The sequence below is a fragment of the Anomaloglossus baeobatrachus genome, chromosome 7 (genome assembly GCF_048569485.1).
Source record: "Anomaloglossus baeobatrachus isolate aAnoBae1 chromosome 7, aAnoBae1.hap1, whole genome shotgun sequence".
In the NCBI taxonomy this organism is placed as follows: Eukaryota; Metazoa; Chordata; class Amphibia; order Anura; family Aromobatidae; genus Anomaloglossus; species Anomaloglossus baeobatrachus.
The window spans coordinates 237,664,012-237,685,952 of NC_134359.1; the positions used below are offsets into that span (position 1 = coordinate 237,664,012).

At 51.8% G+C, this 21,941-nt stretch overlaps 1 protein-coding gene across 2 annotated transcripts in view; it reads right to left on the reverse strand.

The window, feature by feature from the left end:
• Positions 1-21,941, reverse strand: part of RRN3 (RNA polymerase I transcription factor RRN3) — a 127,210-nt gene that overhangs the window by 88,814 nt on the left and 16,455 nt on the right. For both annotated transcript variants that reach the window (XM_075317978.1, XM_075317977.1), the window contains exons 4-6: positions 21,554-21,643; positions 5,397-5,526; positions 4,676-4,735 (exon numbers count right to left, since the gene is read on the reverse strand). In XM_075317978.1, the coding sequence (XP_075174093.1) occupies positions 4,676-4,735; positions 5,397-5,526; positions 21,554-21,643 (280 nt within the window). The remainder of the gene's footprint in view (positions 1-4,675; positions 4,736-5,396; positions 5,527-21,553; positions 21,644-21,941) is intronic.

The following is a 21,941-nucleotide window of genomic DNA, read 5'->3' on the forward strand; positions in this document are numbered from 1 at the left end:
TGTGATGAAACTGCACCTCGCAGCACCACCCTGATGTCTCTAATACGTCGGAGCCACGCGATACGACCTCGTCACTTCCACCAACACACAACGTTCTGCGCCCCCAAGGGGTACGTACGGTCCGCTTGACACAGTGTAACACTGACACCTCCTGCCAAGCGGGCACAGGGAGACACGAGGAGGGAGACCGAGCAACCTCCGGCGCGGCACCTTACTTGCTCCCAACTCCGACAGATCCTGTCCGCTAGCCCCAGCAAAACAGGACTCTTTTGGCCAGTTCAGTAGTCTGCCACCAGTTCCTCGTTAGAAATAGGCCTGGTCCATTAGCACGGACTATATTGCACCAGAAACCAGCCCAGGTAGCGTGTAAGATTAAACCGAACTCACGGACATGGGAAATAGGAATCGAGATAAAAAAACAGCCCAGGATTAAATTATATATTTGATCGCCATAAGGGCATACTATAATACACTATATACAAGATGAGATTTACAGATATGTCAGAAATACAGTTACGAATAAGTTATGGTTGCAAGCAGATACACAGATGGATCAGTTACCTTGTTCCTTAGAATTAGACCTGATGCCGGTTCGAGACAGGAGAGGTGCAGTGGAGCCACTGACTTCCTTGGGACTTTCCCACACGTTACTAGACGCAACTTCTCAGAGAAAAGACAACCTCAAAATGGCCATTCTCATTTTTATGAACCATGTACCTCCCACGTACCGCCCCCTTTGTGACCCAAGACAGGGCTGGACATTGTATGTGCCTTCAGCCTCCAAAAAGTTATAAATTGGAAGTTTTCCCCATTTCTCCACCTATAAGTGTCCCACGCGGAAGATATGACCAACATATTTCTAGTTATGATTTGATCTATCAATGGATAAGAAACACGAAGTGTCTGTTGGCTTCACTCGGCGAGTTATTAATTATGGACTGATAAACACATCCCACAATTTAGGGAAAATGTGCAACATGCATCTCGCCGTCAGGAAGCTGGAAATATGCCTGCCCTATTTCTGGGAGCAAAGCAGTCCCCAATATTGTACCTTTCCCCCGCAGTCACATTGACTACAGAATGTCTGCCCACTTCCCTAGCTGAATTCCTTTGTCAGCAGGGAGCTTCCTCTGGTTAGAGCTTCTTCCTTAGTCTTAATTGGCTTTTGTCACGAGCCATTTGGTGACCAGATCTGGGTTATTTCTCCTTGCTGCAGGGCAGGAGGTGTGTACATATGATAAGTGGCTGTTGCTGACATGTATGAATGTCATATTCCTCACACCTCCCCCCTTTAGAGGACACTATGGGACAGCACATTAATGGGTTTCCCCACTAGCCCGTCCATGATCTCCCCTGGATCCCACAGGACCCTCTAACTTTCGGATTCGGAGACCGTTGCCTCCGTGAGGTCACTCAGCGCCTCAAGACTAGCACCTACTGGTAGGGCAGTCCTGAACCCCTGGCAAGAGGTAGCCAGAAGAAGCATTAAAACGCCACCTTCACAGGGTCCCTCTGCGCCCCGTTTTGGGTTAGCACCAGGTTCTGTTACTCCTTTGGAGGATGAGGGAACGGAAAGCAGTGCGTTGCCTGCATTCTCGGTACTCAGTCTGCGGGTGACAGAGGCTAGGTAGTCTGTTTCCCCGGGGAATAACGACACCTTCCAATCAGCCTGACTGGCAGGGAACAACACTTTTCTGTCATCCTGTTATGCCGGGGATACTGCTTTCCACCCAGCCTGACAAGCTGTGGGCATCTTGTCAGCGTGTGGGAAATACTTACTCCCCGTTCTGACAGGGGATGGGTACCGCTATCCCCACCCCTACTGTGGGTCTGACTTTCCCATCCGGACAAGCTATGGCACTTTCCCATCAGTTTGAATGGCTGGGGCTACCACTTTCCCCACGACTTTGAAAGGTTATGGGGACCGCTTACTCATGCTCCTGACAACCGGTGGGTACACCCTTATCATCCGGACAGGTTATGGTGGCACTAGCAACTTTTCCATCACCCTGACCTGCTATGGGAAATCCATCCTCACTACTTTGATAAAGGTATGGGTACGGCTTCCCCATCACCCTGACATCCAGTGAGCATGACTTCCCCATCATCGGCAGTGGGGGCAACTTTTCCATCATCCGGACCAGCCGTGGGTACCCCTAACTGTAGGTCCCTGTGCCATGCATTCGATGAACCCTGCTGGACCATGACCTGATACAGCCATCCTTGGTCCCAAACCACTTGTTTGTGGCCTGAGTCCAAGGGAGGTTGTGCCGCCTGCTCCTTAAGAGCTTTCAGGCTGTCGTCAGCTTCTAATGCTGCCTGAAACCCCTGACTAGATGTGGCTAGAATGGACGAGACGTCTGTCAGTTCCCTGGGTCCTGTGTCCTGGCCTCCGTCTGACTTGGCTGCCACTTGGTCGGAAGGAAGGGAAAGCTGTTGGACCTCCATGAGGCTGCTTGGGCTTCAGCACTGCCACAGCGGATGAGTCGCCTGTGTCACCTCCATTCCTCACCAAGTTGCCGGTTCAGGCAGACTTACCTGGCCTCCAGAAACCCTGGTTATGGAGGAACCCTGCAAGAGATCTTACCTGGGAGGTCTTCCGCTCCTGGGACAGCCTCAATCTCAACTGTCTGCTGCCACCCCTCCCCCCCTCCGCAGCGGTGGCAGAACCCTGCTTTGAGGTCTCACCTAGGGGCCCTACATTTCATGTGGCAGACACCACCCCACGCACTGGCTCCCTCCCTGTTGTATTCTGCCCTCTGCTTATGCCCTCAGAGGGCAAGAGGTCTCAGCACACTGGCTGATTACCAATAAAGACATGCTCACACCTTTCTCTGACCTTCCCTCCTGTTACAGCTGCATCCGTAGGGGACATGTCAACACTGCCTAAAGGATCAGCACTTGGGGGTTTCAATGGCCACATACTGGGACACAAGCTGCCCCAAATCTGTCCCAACACATTCACATGAATATTAGCAGTTATTCCCACCTCCCTCACCCATCTTCCAGTGCCCCAGTTGAAATAAACCTTGGCGACGTGCAGCAACGGTTTGATGCCTACAATCCTGGGGACTAAGGGTTTTCCCGGGTAACAAATCTTGGGGGATACCATCTCAGGCCGTACCAGAGTCATCTCAGCACCGGTGTCCCGCAGTCCCATGGCCACAGCCTGGCCAATGGTGACATGTTGGAAGTTGTCAAAGGACCTACCTCCTCCCTCACCCCAGTTCGGGGACTGTTTCGGGGGACAGGGTCACATGGCGCTGGGGACACGTGGCCCTGTAGTGTCCGACTTGATTGCAGAGGTGGCACAGTCTGGGTTCCACCACAGGTCTAGAGAATCCGGTAGATGTCCTGGTCTTCAGCACAGAGATGGGAAAAAGCAGCTTGAAGGAGGGCATCCGAGCCTGTCCAGCTGGGGAAATGGGCAGGGTGTAAGTTGCCCACTGCAGAGCCAGGTGGTAAGCAGCCCACTGCAGAGCCTGGTGGTGCGATGTCCACTGCAGAGCTGATGACTGGTGACAGGCTCCTTGCAGACCCTTGGCTGGGCTCCTCCTCACCGCGCACAACATTGCCAGGTGGTGCACCGCCCACTGCAGAGCTTTTGACTGGCGATGGTCTTCTTGAGGACCCACGGGCTGTGCTCTTTCTAGCCATGCACCACATCATCTCCCACCTCTTCTGCTCCACCCATAGCATTGGCCAGTTCCTTGGCTTTGCTCTTGGTGCCCTCACCCATTCTTGCAGTCTTTGGTCACTGACACAGAGCTGAAAACTGAGGCACCCACACACCTTACAGTATCTGCAATCTGACACATTAGTGCTGAGCTTGTCTTAAGACCCCAGCAGCCACAGCTGCAACTGGCAGTCTTTAGTGTCTGGGAGTATGGGGTCTCACACTTACTGCCTCGATCCCAACGCACTGCCACCAATGTCACAAACCAGCCGAGGGGGGCATGGAGACAGCTCACTGTTCGTTCGTCGACCTGTCAATTTATGAGGCAATCGCACCTCACAGCCCCACCCTGACATCTTTAATACGTCGGAGCCACGCGATACGACCTCGTCACTTCTGCCAACACGCGACGTTCTGCGCCCCCAAGGGTTATGTAAGGTCCGCTTGACACAGTGTAACACTGACACCCCCTGTCCATGCAGGCACAGGGAGACTGAGCAGGCCACGCAACCTCCAGCACGGCACCTCATTTGCTCCCAACTCTGACAAATCCTTTTAGCTAGTCCCAGCAAAACAGGACTCTCTCGGCCAGTTCAGTAGTCTGCCACCAGTTCCTTGTTAGAGATAGGCCTGGTCCGTTAGTACTTCCCGCCCACTTCCCTATCTGAACTAATTTATCAGCCGGAAATATGCCTGCCCTATTTGTGGGTTCAAAGTACTGCCCAATATTGTACCCCCCACAGTCACACTGACTACAGAATATCTTTGAAGGTTCCTGAATCTTGCAGTTGCCCGCCCACTTCCCTAGCTGAATTCCTTTGTCATCAGGGGGCTTTCTCTGGTTGGAGCTTCTTCCTTAGTCCTAATTGGCTTTTGTCACCTGACAATTGGTGACCAGATCTGGGTGATTTCTCCTTGCTGCAGGGCAGGAGGTGTGTAAATATGAAAAGTGGCTGTTGACTGACATGTATGAATGTCATATTCTTCACAGATACTCACCTTCATTTTCATCTTCTGAGTCTGAAATTTGCACCTTGCCTTCACTTATGATAACACGAGCTGAAAGGAGTAAATAAAAATCTTTAGATAAAAAAATCTGGTTTATTTTAATGGTCACATGTGCCCCGATCACGGGTACTACCACTCCGAGAGGCCTACTGAAGTGAATAAAGTCATGGTCATCCACTACCATGCCACTAAGGAGCAATCTCAAGTTTAGAAGTTACCCTGATCATAGGATTGCTCTTTATTGCTGGTACCGAGGGACTGGTACCCTAAGAACTATGGCTCTGAAGAACCATGTATCAATGGAGCGTACTGATGCTCCATTCATTCTTAACGGGACCACCAAAGATAGCCGAGCTCTGCACTCAACTATGTTCAGTGCTTCCTTTAAGAATGAATGGAGCGGCAGTGTGCAAGATCGACCTCCTCTACATGGACATGAGGCTCTATACTCAGGATCAGTGGGGTTTATAACGGTCGGACCCCCAGTGATCAGAAAAGGAATACCTTAAAAACTTTACATTATCGATTAAAATGGAAGATACTGGAAGAGTGATCAAACAATTAACACTTTATTTTGGGGATAGCTGCTAAGTATCCTTTCATTAAGTACCACTCCTAACTTAAAGGGGTTCTCTCACAACTCGTAAGAAATTCAGCTTCAGTCTTAAAAAAAAAAATGCAGTGAGGTCCTGTAATACAAATTAAATCTTACCTGGTATAAAGTGGGAGACGACCATGTTCATGCATGGCCGCAAGTACACCGTCTGGGCTGATACAAGGTTGCCCAAAAAGGCCAAATATTCTTCCACTACTTCTCTGCCTCTGGTCAGCCATGGTAAGTTCTACCAAAAAAAAAAAAAAAAAAAGCATAGGAGTCAAAGTCAAGCTGGAATAACTTTTACAGAATTTGTGTGGACATCTACCAAGCTTTCCAATGGGCTAAACCTATACTTCTCAAGCGTGTCAATGGAGACGCAGGAGATCATGGGGTACATGTACAAATGAAGTAGTCAGTGTCCGACAGCTAGAGGACTCCACATTCACGGGGTACTGAATACAAGAATGGATCGCCTCAAATGTATTATAGGGGTTGTGCAGCGCCCCTTATTTCCACCTGGGGTGCAGAGAGAAGCTGCTGCTCACAGAGGCAATAGCTGCAGAGACCCCCCCTAGATGCCCCTTGCATATTATGCACATGTACGAATGTTAGAAGACGACCAGTGCACGATACATGCCGGGGGTCAGAAGGTGGACCTGGCAGCTGTCCGGCAGGATCCTCCACCTCTCATAGAGCATTGAGACAGAGCTACACAACCTCTTTAAAAAAAAAAAAAAAAAAATGACCTTGTAGGAAACCCAACAAAAAAAATTACGTTTGGCAATGGTCAGAGACTGAACCTGCTTAAAATAATAGAAGAACCTAATGCAGTATTCACACTTCCGCTCCAGGAAAAGGCAAATGGACACCTGACTCCTCAGCTCTGGTGCTTTGTGGATATTTCAAAGGCACAAACCATCCAAATATTGTAGAGACTCTACAAGTAAGGCTAGTTTCACACTTGCGTTGAACGGCATCCGGTACATAGCGTTGTGTGACGGATGTAACAGATGCGTTGCATATAGTGGCACAATGGATGCAACGAATCGTACAAAACAACGGAATCTTTCTTTTTTTTTTTTACAGTTTTACCGGCGGCAGACTATTGTGAACGATCAGCTGATCACACGGCTGCGATCGCTCTGAAAAGCTGGCCGCCGGGGCGATCAGCTGATCGCTCTCAAAAGCCGGCCGACGGGCGATCAGCTGATCGCTCTCAAAAGCCGGCCGACGGGCGATCAGCTGATCGCTCTCAAAAGCCGGCCGACGGGCGATCAGCTGATCGCTCTCAAAAGCCGGCCGACGGGCGATCAGCTGATCGCTCTCAAAAGCCGGCCGAGGGGCGATCAGCTGATCGCTCTCAAAAGCCGGCCGACGGGCGATCAGCTGATCGCTCTCAAAAGCCGGCCGACGGGCGATCAGCTGATCGCTCTCAAAAGCCGGCCGACGGGCGATCAGCTGAGCGCTCGACCACCGAGAGACAAAAAGTTTCTGTGATGAAAAAAAAGGAGCATGCGCAGTGAAAAAAAAAAAAGAGAGAATTTTGTTTACTTTTTCTTATAGTTCCGTATTGGGAGACCCAGACCATGGGTGTATAGCTTCTGCCTCCGGAGGAGACACAAAGTACTACACTAAAAAGTGTAGCTCCTCCCTCTGAGCTTATACACCCCCTGGAGATCCAGATCTAGCCAGTTTAGTGCAAAAGCTGAAGGAGAATAGCCACCCACAAGAAAAAACAGAGCCAGAACTGGAACAACCGGAGACTCTGTCAACAACAGCCGGTGATAACACACGGAACAAGAAAGTGCCAACAGGCAACAGGGAGGGTGCTGGGTCTCCTAATACGGAACTATAAGAAAAAGAATTTACGGTAAGTAAACAAAATTCTCTTTTTCTTTATCGTTCCTATGGGAGACCCAGACCATGGGACGTCTCAAAGCAGTCCATGGGTGGGAAATAAACAGAAAAACTAAGAAGTAGGCAGAACCTAACTTCACAAGTGGGCGACAGCCGCCTGAAGGATGCGTCTGCCCAAGCTCGCATCTGCCGAAGCATGAGCATGCACTTGGTAGTGCTTCGAAAAGGTATGCAGGCTAGTCCAAGTGGCAGCCTGACAGACTTGTTGAGCCGTAGCCTGGTGCCTGAAAGCCCAAGAGGCACCGACAGCTCTGGTCGAGTGTGCTTTGATCCCCCGCGGGGGAGGCACTTGAGAACACTGGTAGGCGTCCGAAATGGTCGACCTAATCCAACGGGCTAAGGTCGGCTTAGAAGCAGGGAGGCCCTTGCGCCGACCTGTGGTTAGCACAAAAAGAGAGGTGCACCGCCTAAGATCAGCGGTGTGAGACATATAGATCCGGAGCGCACGCACCAGATCCAAAGTATGCAACGCTTTTTCAAAGCGATGAACAGGAGCCGGACAAAAGGAAGGTAGGGTAATGTCCTGGTTAAGGTGGAAAGGAGAGACCACCTTAGGAAGAAAGTCCGGAGTCGGACGGAGAACCACCTTGTCTTGATGAAAAACCAAAAAAGGTGACTCCGAAGAGAGCGCAGCCAAATCAGAGACTCTCCTGAGGGAAGTTATGGCCACTAGAAAGACCACTTTCTGTGAAAGACGAAACAAAGAAACCTCCCTAAGAGGCTCAAAGGGGGGTTTCTGCAAAACCGTGAGGACCAAGTTAAGGTCCCAGGGATCCAAGGGCCGCCGGTAAGGCGGAATGATGTGAGACGCGCCCTGCATGAAGGTGCGGACCTGAGCCAGCCGAGCGAGACGCCGCTGGAACAGCACTGATAGAGCTGAGACTTGTCCCTTAAGAGAGTTGAGGGACAGTCCCAGCTGCAGACCGGACTGTAGAAAGGACAGAAGGGTCGGCAAGGAAAATGGCCAAGGAGGATGGCCGGAAGAGCGACACCAGGACAGGAAAATTTTCCAAGTCCTATGATAGATCTTGGCGGAGGAAGACTTACGGGCCCGAGTCATAGTGGAAATGACTTCAGGAGGGATACCAGAAGTCGTCAAGATCCAGGACTCAAGAGCCACGCCGTCAATCTGAGAGCCGCAGAATTCTGGCGGAAAAACGGACCTTGTGAGAAGGTCTGGACGGTCCGGAAGATGCCACGGCACCTCTACGGACAGAAGGAGCAGGTCTGGGTACCAAGCTCGCCTGGGCCAGTCCGGAGCAATGAGAATGACTCGACGGCCCTCCAGTCTGATCTTGCGCAGAACTCTGGGCAAGAGCGCTAGAGGGGGAAACACGTAGGACAGACGAAACTGGGACCAGTCTTGAACCAGAGCGTCCGCGGCGAATGCCTGAGGATCGTGGGAGCGAGCCACGTAAACCGGAACCTTGTTGTTGTGACGGGATGCCATTAGGTCCACGTCCGGAGTGCCCCACTTGCGGCAGATTGACTGAAACACTGCCGGATGCAGGGACCACTCGCCGCCGTCCACGGTTTGACGGCTGAGATAATCTGCCTCCCAGTTTTCCACGCCTGGGATGTGGACTGCGGATATGGTGGCCTTGGAGTCCTCCGCCCATTGAAGGATGCTATGTACCTCCAACATTGCCAGGCGGCTGCGTGTCCCGCCTTGGTGATTGATGTAGGCAACTGCTGTCGCGTTGTCTGACTGGACTCGGATGTGCTTGCCCGCCAACAGGTGGTGAAAGGCTAGGAGAGCTAGAAGCACAGCTCTGGTTTCCAGCACATTGATCGAGAGGACTGACTGCGCTCGGTGGTGGAGATATACCGCTCCCCAGCCGGACAGACTGGCATCCGTGGTGAGAATCACCCAGGACGGGGTCAGGAAGGAGCGCCCCTGAGACAGAGAGAGGGGCCAAAGCCACCACTGAAGAGAGCTCCTGGTCTGTGGCGACAGAGCCACTAACCTGTGCAAGGAGGAAGGCCGCTTGTCCCAACAGCGGAGAATGTCCAGCTGCAGAGGACGCAGATGGAACTGGGCAAAGGGAACAGCCTCCATTGACGCCACCATCTGACCCAGCACCTGCATCAGGTGCCTGATGGAATAACGGCGGGGCCTCAGCAGAGCGCAGACCGCCAGTTGGAGGGACTGCTGTTTGACTGAGGGCAACTTCACAAGTGCCGGCAGAGTCTCGAACTGCATCCCTAGGTACGTGAGACTCTGGGTCGGAGTCAGAGTGGATTTGGGAAGATTGACAATCAACCCGAATTGGGCTAGAGTGGCAAGAGTGAGCGAGACACTCCGCTGACAGTCTGCGCTGGATGAAGCCTTGACTAGAAGGTCGTCCAGGTAAGGAATCACTGCCAGCCCCTGTAGGTGCAGAACCGCAACCACTGCTGCCATGACCTTGGTGAATACTCGAGGGGCCGTGGCTAACCCGAAGGGGAGAGCCACGAATTGGAAATGTTCCTCTCCGATTGCAAAACGTAGCCAACGCTGGTGAGGACCTGCAATTGGCACATGCAGATAGGCATCTCTGATGTCGATGGATGCTAGGAAATCCCCTTGGGTCATTGATGCAATGACTGACTGCAGAGACTCCATGCGAAAATGCCGCACCTGAACATGCTTGTTGAGAAGCTTGAGATCCAGGATGGGCCGGAAGGCACCGTCCTGTTTGGGGACTAGGAAGAGATTTGAGTAGAAACCTCTGAACCGTTCCCGGGCGGGAACCGGTACAATTACTCCATTGGCCTGCAGGGATGCCACGGCCTGAGAGAAGGCGGTGGCCTTGGAGCAGGGGGGGAGTTGACAGAAAAAATCTGTTTGGCGGGCTGGAAGAGAATTCTATCCTGTAGCCGTGGGAGATGATATCCCGCACCCACTGATCGGAGACGTGTTGAAACCACACGTCGCCAAAGTGGGAGAGCCTGCCACCGACTAAGGACGTTGCTGGCGCGGACAGATAGTCAAGAGGAGGCTGCCTTAGTGGCAGCAGCACCTGCGGTCTTCTGTGGACGCGCTTTTGTGCGCCAGCTGGATTTTTGGTCCTTGGCAGTGTTAGTGGACGAGGCCGAGGGCTTAGAGGACGACCAGTTGGAGGAACGAAAGGAACGAAACCTCGACTGATTCCTACCCTGGACAGGTTTCCTGGTTTTGGTTTGTGGCATGGAAGTACTCTTCCCGCCAGTTGCTTCCTTAATAATTTCATCCAGCTGTTCACCGAACAGCCGGGACCCAGCAAAAGGGAGCCCCGCAAGGTACTTCTTAGAAGAAGAATCTGCCTTCCACTCTCGAAGCCACAAGGTCCTGCGGATAGCGAGGGAATTAGACGAAGCCACCGCAGTGCGGTGAGAAGCCTCCAGTATGGCAGACATGGCATAGGATGAAAAAGCCGAAGCTTGGGAAGTTAAGGCAACAATCTCAGGCATAGATTCCTTAGTAAGGGAATGCATCTCCTCCAGAGAAGCAGAGATGGCTTTGAGAGCCCACACTGCTGCAAAAGTCGGGGAGAACGAGGCCCCTGCCGCCTCAAATACAGATTTGGCCAGAAGGTCAACCTGGCGGTCTGTGGAATCCTTAAGCGAGGTGCCATCAGCCACTGATACAACGGTCCGGGCTGAGAGTCTAGACACCGGGGGGGTCTACCTTTGGTGAATGAGCCCACTCCTTGACCACCTCAGGTGGAAAGGGAAAGCGGTCATCAGAACCACGCTTGGGAAGCGTTTGTCAGGACAGGCCCTGGGCTTGGTCACAGCGGCCTGAAAACTGGAGTGGTTAAAGAACACACTCTTCGTCCTCTTAGGCGAGGTAAACTGGTGCTTTTCTGCCAGAGAGGGTTGTTCCTCTGATACTGGCGGATTGAGATCCAGTACAGAATTAATGGACGCAATCAAATCACTAACATCCGAGTCACTTTCGGACAGACCAATGGGGAACATGGAGGTAGTCTCCGAGCCACCAGTAAAGGCATCCTCCTCATCCCGCGAGTCAGCTTCTGAGACCGAGCCGCGGGACGAAGGAGAGGGGGTCCTGCGTCTCTTATTAGAAGGACGGGGCCTGGGACCAGATGATGAATCCTCTGTGAGCTCCGGTCCTGAGAGAGACCTAGCAGCAGAGGCACCCTGCGACGGGGGCTGATGCATGCTCAGCAAAGTCCTGGACAGATGTCCCATGGAGTCAGCAAAAGACTGGGAGATAGACCTGGTTAAAGGATTCTACCCAAGCCGGGGGTTCAGCTACAGGAGCCGGAGCAGCCTGAGAGACCCCTGGGGGGGCGATTCCAGGCTGAGGCATCGTCAGGTTAGAGCAGGCATCACAATGTGGATAGGTGCTCGGTTCTGGCAGCAGGAGCTTACATGCAGTGCATACTGAAAACAGCTTTGGCGCCTTGCTCCTTGTGTGAGACATGCTGCTGGAGTGAGGGCTCTGCCAGAATGACCCCCAGAGAGTATATACAGAAGGTCCACAACCAGAGGTTGTGGCTTACCAGACCGCTAGAGCGGTTTGTGTGCCCTCCAGGTCCCGAAGCCCGGACTCCCATGCACCTCAGCAGGGATGCTGCAGACCAGTGGTGATCACAGGGAAAAACGCTGAGAAAATGGCCACCGGAGTGAAGAGAGGGGGCGGGACTCACTCTGAGAGCGGGATCTGGAGGGCCAAAGAGATTCACAGGGGAGGAGACATGTACTCAGTGAGGAGTGTCTCTCCCCTTTGTAGAACAGCCGCTGGGCGGAGCCGCGCTGTCCCTCTGCATGAATGACATGCGAGGGCAGTGAAACCGAAAGTAGGCCTCCGGCGAAGCCGGGGCCTAAATTTGAGCGGTGCGGCCGGCGCGCAGGCACCATCGGCGCGGTTCTCAGGCGACAGCCAGAGAACCCGCCGGAAATGTCATAAAAATCACTCAGCACACTCTCCCACCACAATAAAGTACAAGGGACCCCCATATATAAACGTCTCAGGTACTTAGCTTGCTGAGACGCAGGGTAGCCAGTCAATGGGGATGAGTGCTCCGGTCCAGCAGGATCCTGAAGGGCTGCGGATGGAGACCGGTCTCATGCCAAGCATGGAGAACCGTGCTGGCTCCCACTTCAAGCCAGAGCCCCGGAGGGATGGTGAAGGAGCACGGCATGTAAGGCTCCAGCCTTGGAATCAACCTTAACAGCACCGCCGACACAGTGGGGTGAGAAGGGACATGCCGGGGGTCCAGGCTTGGACCCGCTTTTCTTCAAACTCTTTCCAAAATATGAAAAAATCCGATGAGAATGCATGTGTGGATGTGACCTCCTGAACACAAAGCGATAAACTGGCTAGATCTGGATCTCCAGGGGGTGTATAAGCTCAGAGGGAGGAGCTACACTTTTGAGTGTAGTACTTTGTGTGTCCTCCGGAGGCAGAAGCTATACACCCATGGTCTGGGTCTCCCATAGGAACGATAAAGAAAAAAGGATTCCGCCGCTTAAAAAAAAACTTTACATGCTGCGTTCCTTGCGCCCGGCGGAAGCAACGCAGCGTCGGCCAGCAGAAGCAACGCAGGTTTATCAGTCGCAATCCGTCGTCCATACAAGTCTATGGGAAGCAGCGGAATCCGTTAATGGATTCCGCTGTTTTCCAAAACGGCGGATTGCGACTGAAGGAAAAAAACGCAAGTGTGAAATTAGCCTAAGGACTGAACATGACCACGAGAAGACAAAGAAAACCCACTGAGGATACGTGCAATGTCTTCTTCAGAGCAAACAGGTTAAGTTTTCCAAGAATGAGATGCTTCAAGAAATGACAATAGTTCTTGTTTTTTTAACTCTATTCAACAATAAAGAAACCTCTAGAGGTTTTTAAAGGAAAAATGCTGGGAAAACACTTAAAAGGAACCTGTCGCGTGCAATATGCACCCAGAACCATGAGCAGTTCTGGGTGTATATTGCTAATCCCTGCCTAACTGTCCCTGTATGCACTAGCATAGATAAAGGGATATTTAGAAAAACTATTTCTATAGATCCTTTATGATATGCTAATGAGCGCAGGGGCTAGTCGCAAGGGTGTTAGTTCCCCCCAACTAATCTGTCCTCTTAGCATGCCCACAGGGGCGTGCTAACATGCTAGTCAATGCCCATTGCCCAGTGTAATCAGCAGTGACATGTGTACCTGTGTCTGTTGTCACCACCTCAGATACAGGGCTTAGGGACAGTGTGCATGATCAGTAGTCCTGGCACTTCTGAGCATGTGCACTAGACCTCTCTGAAGCCGGGATGCGTAAACTCTGCTTCATAGTGCGCATGATCGGACGTGTCTGGCTTCTAATCACGCACACTGACCCTAAGCCCGGCGTCTGAGGCGGTGACAACAGACACTGATGACGCTGGGCAATGAATAGCATGTTAGCACGCCCCTGTGAGCGTGCTAAGAGGGTGGAAGGAGCGCAGGAACTAACGTCCAAGCGACTAGTCCCTGGCCTTATTACCATATCATAAAGGATCTTTAAAGAAGGGAATTTTGTTTACTTACCGTAAATTCCTTTTCTTCTAGCTCCAATTGGGAGACCCAGACAGTGGGTGTATAGCTACTGCCTCTGGAGGCCGCACAAAGAACTACACTTAAAAGTGTAAGGCCCCTCCCCTTCTGGCTATACACCCTCCCGTAGGAGTACGGATTCCTCAGTTTTAGTACCAAAGCAAGAAGGAGGAAAGCCAATAACAGTTTCAAAAACAAATTCAATCCGATAACAAGATCGGAGAACTTAAGAAACAACATGAACAACATGTGCACCCGAAAAACGAAACCCTAAGAACAAATAGGGCGGGTGCTGGGTCTCCCAATTGGAGCTAGAAGAAAAGGAATTTACGGTAAGTAAACAAAATTCCCTTCTTCTTTTTCGCTCCTAATTGGGAGACCCAGACAGTGGGACGTCCAAAAGCAGTCCCTGGGTGGGTAAAAAGATACCACATGAACGGGCTGTCAGACAGCCTCTTCCTACAGGTGGGCCACCGCCGCCTGAAGGACCTGTCTACCTAGGCTGGCATCTGCCGAAGCGTAGGTATGCACTTGATAGTGTTTGGTAAACGTGTGCAGACTCGACCAGGTAGCCGCCTGGCACACTTGCTGAGCCGTAGCCTGATGCCGCAATGCCCAGGACGCACCCACGGCTCTGGTAGAATGGGCCTTCAGTCCAGATGGAATCGGAAGCCCAGCAGAACGGTATGTGTGAAGAATTGGTTCCTTGATCCACCGCGCCAGGGTGGATTTGGAAGCTTGCGATCCCTTATGCTGACCAGCGACTAGGACAAAGAGCGCATCAGAACGGCGTAGAGACGCCGTGCGAGAAATGTAAATCCTGAGTGCTCTCACCAGGTCCAACAGATGTAAACCCTTTTCAAATTGGTGAACTGGATGCGGACACAAAGATGGCAAAGTGATATCCTGATTGAGATGAAAGGAAGAAACCACCTTGGGAGAAAACTCTGGAATTGGACGCAGTACTACCTTGTCTTGGTGAAACACCAGGAAGGGAGATTTGCAAGATAACGCCGCTAGCTCGGACACTCTTCGAAGAGACGTGACCGCCACAAGAAAAACTACCTTTTGTGAAAGCCGAGAAAGGGAAACCTCTTTCAAAGGCTCGAAAGGCGGCTTCTGGAGAGCAATGAGAACCTTGTTCAGATCCCAGGGTTCCAATGGCCGTCTGTAAGGAGGAACGATATGAGAAACTCCTTGGAGAAACGTGCGTACTTTAGAAAGCCGTGCCAAGCGCTTCTGAAAGAATACGGATAGCGCGGAGACTTGACCCTTAAGAGAGCTAAGCGACAAACCTTTTTCCAACCCAGACTGCAGGAAGGAAAGAAAAATTGGCAATGCAAATGGCCAGGGAGAAAACCCTTGAGCCAAGCACCACGCTAAGAATATCTTCCACGTCCTGTGATAGATCTTAGCTGAGGATGGTTTTCTAGCCTGTCTCATTGTGGCAACAACTTCATGAGATAAACCTGAGGCCGCTAGGATCCAGGACTCAATGGCCACACAGTCAGGTTCAGGGCCGCAGAATTCAGATGGAAAAACGGCCCTTGAGACAGCAAATCTGGACGGTCTGGTAGTGTCCACGGTTGGCCTACCGTGAGACGCCACAGATCCGGGTACCACGACCTTCTTGGCCAATCTGGAGCGACGAGTATGGCTCGATGGCAGTCGGACCTGATTTTCCGGAGAACTCTGGGTAACAATGCTAGAGGTGGGAACACATAGGGGAGTCGGAATTGCGACCAATCCTGAACCAAGGCGTCTGCCGCCAGTGCTCGGTGATCGTGAGACCGTGCCATGAAAACTGGGACCTTGTTGTTGTGCCGTGACGCCATCAGATCGACGTCCGGCGTCCCCCAGCGGCAACAGATCTGCTGAAACACGTCCGGGTGAAGGGACCATTCTCCTGCGTCCATGCCCTGGCGACTGAGAAAGTCTGCTTCCCAGTTTTCCACGCCTGGGATGTGAACTGCGGATATGGTGGACGCTCTGCTTTCCACCCACGTCAAAATCCGCTGGACTTCTTGAAAAGCTTGGCGACTGCGTGTTCCCACTTGGTGGTTGATGTACGCCACCGCCGTGGAATTGTCCGACTGGATCCGAATCTGCTTGCCTTCCAGCCATTGTTGGAAGGCTCGCAGGGCAAGATAGATTGCTCTGATTTCCAGAACATTGATCTGCAGAGTGGACTCTTCCTGAGTCCACGTCCCCTGAGCCCTGTGGTGGAGAAACACCGCTCCCCACCCTGATAGGCTCGCATCCGTCGTGACCACTGCCCAGGACGGGGGAAGGAACGACTTTCCCTGTGACAATGAGGTGGGGAGAAGCCACCAACGCAGAGAGTCCTTGGCAGTCTGAGAGAGGGAGACAGTCCTGTCGAGGGACGTCGATTTCCCATCCCATTGCGCGAACGGGACTGCCTCCATTGCTGCTACCATCTTTCCTAGGAAATGCATGAGGCGCCTCAGTGAGTGCGACTGGCTCTGAAGGAGAGATTGCACTCCAGTCCGTAGCAAGCACTGCTTGTCCAGTGGAAGCTTCACTATCGCTGAGAGAGTATGAAACTCCATGCCAAGATAAGTCAGAGATTGGGTCGGGGTTAGATGAGACTTTGGAAAGTTGATAATCCACCCGAAACTCTGGAGAGTGTCTAGTGCCACCTTCAGACTGTGCTGGCATGCCTCTTGAGAGGGTGCCTTTATAAGCAGGTCGTCTAGATACGGGATGACCGAGTGACCCTGCGAGTGCAGAACAGCTACTACTGCTGCCATGACTTTGGTGAAGACCCGGGGGGCTGTTGCCAGACCGAAAGGTAACGCTACGAACTGCAGGTGTTCGTCGTGTATGACGAAGCGTAGGAAACGCTGATGCTCTGGTGCAATCGGCACGTGGAGATACGCATCTTTGATATCTATTGATGCTAGAAAATCTCCTTGAGACATTGAGGCTATGACGGAGCGTAGGGATTCCATCCGGAACCTCCTGACTTTTACGTGTCTGTTGAGCAACTTTAGATCCAGGACGGGTCGATACGATCCGTCCTTTTTTGGGACCACAAACAGATTGGAGTAAAAACCGTGACCTTGTTCCTGAAGAGGGACGGAGGTCACCACTCCTTCCGCCTTTAGAGCGGCCACCGCCTGCAACAGAGCATCGGCTCGGTCTGGTGGTGGAGAAGTTCTGAAGAAACGAGTTGGCGGACGAGAACTGAACTCTATCCTGTACCCGTGAGACAGAATATCCCTCACCCAACGGTCTTTGACGCGTGACAGCCAAATGTCGCCAAAGTGGGAAAGCCTCCCACCGACCGCGGGTGTGGGAATCGGAGACTGCAAGTCAGGAGGACGCCGTCTTGGCAACGGTTCCTCCGGCTGTCCTTTTTGGGCGTGACTGAGACCTCCAAGAATCTGAGCGTCTCTGGTCTTTTTGAGTCTTTTTTGACGAGGCGAATTGGGACCTGCCCGGTCCTCGAAAGGACCGATAACCAGACTGACCCTTCCTCTGTTGGGGTTTGTTTTGTCTGTGTTGCGGTAAGGATGAGTCCTTACCCTTGGAGTGTTTGATGATTTCATCCAAACGCTCTCCAAACAATCGGTCACGAGAAAAAGGCAAATTGGTTAAGCACTTCTTGGAATGAGAATCTGCTTTCCAATGTCTTAACCACAGGGCCCTACGCAAAACAACGGAGTTGGCTGACGCCACTGCCGTGCGGCTTGTAGCGTCAAGAACAGCATTAATCGCGTACGACGCGAATGCCGCCATTTGCGAGGTCAATGGTGCTACCTGCGGGGCAAATGCACGTGTGACTGAGTCGACTTGCGCAAGCCCGGCTGAGATAGCTTGGAGTGCCCATACGGCCGCAAAAGATGGCGCTAACGACGCTCCAATCGCTTCATAGATGGATTTCAGCCAGAGCTCCATCTGCCTGTCAGTGGCATCTTTAAGTGCCGCTCCATCTTCAACTGCAACCAAGGATCTAGCTGCAAGCCTGGAAATTGGAGGATCCACTTTTGGACACTGGGTCCAACCCTTGACCACCTCAGGGGGAAAAGGATAGCGTGTATCTTTAAGCCGTTTAGAAAAACGCCTTTCAGGATAAGCGTGGGGTTTCTGGATTGCGTCTCTAAAGTCAGCGTGGTCCAGAAAAGTGCTTAATGTACGCTTAGGGTATCTGAAATGGATTCTCTCGTGCTGCGAAGCTGACTCCTCTACAAGAGGAGCTGGTGGGGAAATATTTAACATCTTATTGATGTTAAATATAAGATCATTAACTATGGCGTCACCATCTGGTGTATCTAGATTGAGAGCGGTCCCAGGATCAGAATCCTGATCAGTTACGTCCGCCTCATCACCCATAGATTCATCTCGCTGGGATCCTGACCATTGAGATGAATGTGAAGGCCCGTCATAGCGAGCCCGCTTAGGCTGCCCGGGGCCATCGTCCGAGTCAGAGTCTTCACCCTGAGGTGTATGTGCCCGTCCCGGAGCTTGGAGGTAATTCAGCTGAGGTGAACCAGGGGGCAATGATTGCACAGTGTCCGTGGCCTGAAGTACAGGCCTAGCTCGCAATGTGTCAAGAATTTGTGACATAGTGAGAGACATTCCGTCAGCAAAAGCTGCAAACTCAGTTCCTGTCACCTGGACAGCATTCACAGGTGGTACACCCTGGGTCACGTCCAGCAGAGGTCCCGACTGTGCAAGCGCCGCAGGGGCCGAGCACTGCACACAATGGGGGTCCGTGGAGCCTGCCGGTAGAAAAGTCCCACATGCGGTGCAGGAAGCATATAATGTCTGTGCCTTGGCACCCTTGCGTTTTACGGACGACATGCTGCTGGCTCTCTGCAATGTGAGAGAGTCTATAGCCAAAGGGCGACCAGCGCTATGCAATACAAAGTATTTGTAGAAACAAAATACTAAGAATACTACTGGCACAAGAGGGGGTGAGCCCTGAGGGCTGCTTACCGCCCGCTGAATAGCGGGTAAGAGGCGCAGAATTCCTTGTCTGGGTCTCCCCGGCTCCCCTCTGCAGCTCAGCGTGTCAGCAGGAATGGCTGCCGGCGTCTGTGGAGAGGGGCGGTCCGTGGGAGTTCCTAAACAAAAGTGCGGGAAACAGTGTCCCCTCTGTGCCGATTGTGAGGGCTGGAGTATGTAAAAACGACTCCAGCCCTCGGCGCTGATGCACTGACCAGCGTCCCGCCCCTCTCCTGACTGGCAGGTCTGGGGGCGGGAACGAACGGAAGCAGGCCGCAAAAGCCGGGGACTCGAGTTATCAGCGCGGCCGCCGTAAAAGCGCGGCCCGCGCTGAAGTCCCCGGCGCACCACAAGTGCCAGCCGCGCCGCAGTCCCAGCGGCCGGCGCGACCGATTCCCAGAAGTGTGCCTGCTTCAGCGAAGCTGAATGAGGCCATGGCACAAGCGCCGCAGCGCTGATGTCCCCCGGCGCACTACAACACCCAGCATGCTGCGGTGTGAGCGCCAAATGCACGGGGACACAGAGTACCTTGAGGAAGCAGGGCCATGTCCCTGATGTACTCCGCTCCATCCAGCATCTTCTCCAGGGGCTGTAGATGGAGCACGGTCTCAGTGCCTGGAGACCAGTAAATCCCACTTCACCCAGAGCCCTGTAAAAAGGGATGGGGAAGGAATCAGCATGTGGGCTCCTGCCGCCGTACCCGCAATGGGTACCTCAACCTTACAAACACCTCCGACATACAGTGGGGTGAGAAGGGAGCATGCTGGGAGCCCTGTATGGGCCCTCTTTTCTTCCATCCGACATAGTCAGCAGCTGCTGCTGACTAAAAACAATGGAGCTATGCGTGCGTGTCTGACCTCCTGCGCACAAAGCTAAAACTGAGGAATCCGTACTCCTACGGGAGGGTGTATAGCCAGAAGGGGAGGGGCCTTACACTTTTAAGTGTAGTTCTTTGTGCGGCCTCCAGAGGCAGTAGCTATACACCCACTGTCTGGGTCTCCCAATTAGGAGCGAAAAAGAAAATACTTTTTCTAAAGATCTCTTTATCTATGCTACTAGATAAAGGGACGGTTAGGCAGGGATTAGCAATATGCACCTAGAACTGCTCGTGATTCTGGGTGCATATTGCAGCTGACAGCTTCCCGGCGTCTTTTGACTCTTCCCATCGACTTCTATTAATACATATGGAGCGTATTTAGAGCACAAAAGACCTGAAGAATGGCCTGTTCCCTTTTTAATCATATGACGTCTTTAGAAGCCTGAAGCAATTTCTGTTTTACTACTCACATAAAAAAAAAAAATGGTTTTTTTTTTTATCTTTTTTTGTGGGGTGATGGGATTGCCATATTCAATTACCCTTCATTGTTTATTTTTTGTTAGACAGGGCTTATATTTTGCAGGACAAGCTGTATTTTTGACAAATGCTTTTTTTTGGGTGCAATTATTTGTTCATTTTGAATTTCAGTTTCTCTGAGCCTCGCATTACTAAAATCCAGCAATTGTGACGTTTTTTAGTGTGTACTGTACAGGATAAACAGTCCTAGAGTTTTACAGTACAGGCTAATAGGATTACGATTTCCAATTTATATCATTTTTCTTTTCCACAAGAAAATCCGTTTTCAGAGAACTCATACATATAGAATATGCGAAGATCGGTGAGAACACAGGTCTTAGACGTTAGAGCCGGAGCCCAGCCGTGTATAGCAGTGGATTACGCTGATACAGAAGCTGCAACCATGCAATCAGAATGACGTATACCGTATTTTTTGGACTATAAGACGCACTTTGTTCCCCCCTAATGTCGGGGGAAAGTGGGGGGTGCGTCTTATAGTCTGAATGTAGGGCTGTGGGGAGTGAGGGTGCTGCAGTGGAGCGGGTCATTGGTGGCACGAGCAGGCTGTAGCAGCTCCTGCTGTAGCCACGTGCGCCCGCTCATTTCATATGCACGCCCATCATCTCTCACCGCTGAAGCTGGCGCTGACAGGTGGGCGGGATGATGGGCGGGGGGTGCGCACATAGTAAACAGCCAGTCCGCGTGATCACCTCTGTCAACTACAGTCTGTAGTGATCATGTGTGGCTAGATTCACTGCTCAATGAATAAGTACGGTATACTCACCGGTCCCTGCAGCATTGCGATGTCCTCCTGTCTGCCGGCCAGCTGATGTGTGTGGAGAGCGATGAGCACAGGGATGATGTCATAGCTGTGCGCACGGCTCCACACACATCAGCGAGCTGCAGACAGGAGGACATCGCGATGCTGCAGGGACCGGCTCCACACAGGGAAACTGAGACCCCGGCTATATATGTATAATGTGAACTGGCAATAGGTGTGGGTGGGGTTGGGTTCACAAACGAAAGACTACAAATCAATCAAGAAATAACATTTGGAACACATATATAGCCTGGGTCTCAGCTTCCCATACACGGTAAGTTTTTTAACTGCAAGAGAGGACACACATTAGCTAGGGACCCCAATGTAAAAGAATACCGTGACGAGGTATTGGGGCTCTGTTGTATTGATCAATTCAATAGCTACATTTCTCTTTATTCCTAAAGTTCATAGCAGTTATGCATGTCATGCTTTCTTCTTCACATATAGCTATTGGATCTTTACTGTCAGTATTCACGTAGCAGTTTTTGCTTTACAAATATTCCCCTTGCACTGTCGCTGGTGTGCAGCCCTTCTCTTTACAGTGTGTGTGTGTGTGTGTGTGTGTGTGTGTGTGTGTGTGTGGTCGGTCGTACTGTACAGTGTAGATTAGTGTGAGTCCCCTTTCGCACGCTGTCCTGCATCACACCAGGGGCACGCTTTAGTTTCCAGCATGACGGCCTGTAGACCACCAATAGACTACACCTACCACGGCACCAACTCACCAGGACAATGCTGACCAGCTGTTCATAATCTATTGTCAAGTACGTAACCGAAGCCCGTAGTTCACGCAGCCAGTTAATAATCTGCCCGTCCTGCAAGAAGATATAACAGCATTTCAAATGGCTGCAATTGTTATATACACGTATATTTTGTAGCCTCTCTCCCCACCCCGGGCACTTTAGTCTGCAACTATTTGTGCGCTTGTGCTATATACTTCAAAAATGTATTCTTGCAGTAAACAAAGAAATTAGCAATCTCCTATAAAGCCCAGCAGCCACAGGCACTTCAGAGCCATTTCAATGTCACTCTCACTGCTTCACAGCGGCATCTAAGTGGTTAAACTGCAGTGATCAGAGCAAGCTGTATGAAAAATGCTCGACTGAGGGGCTC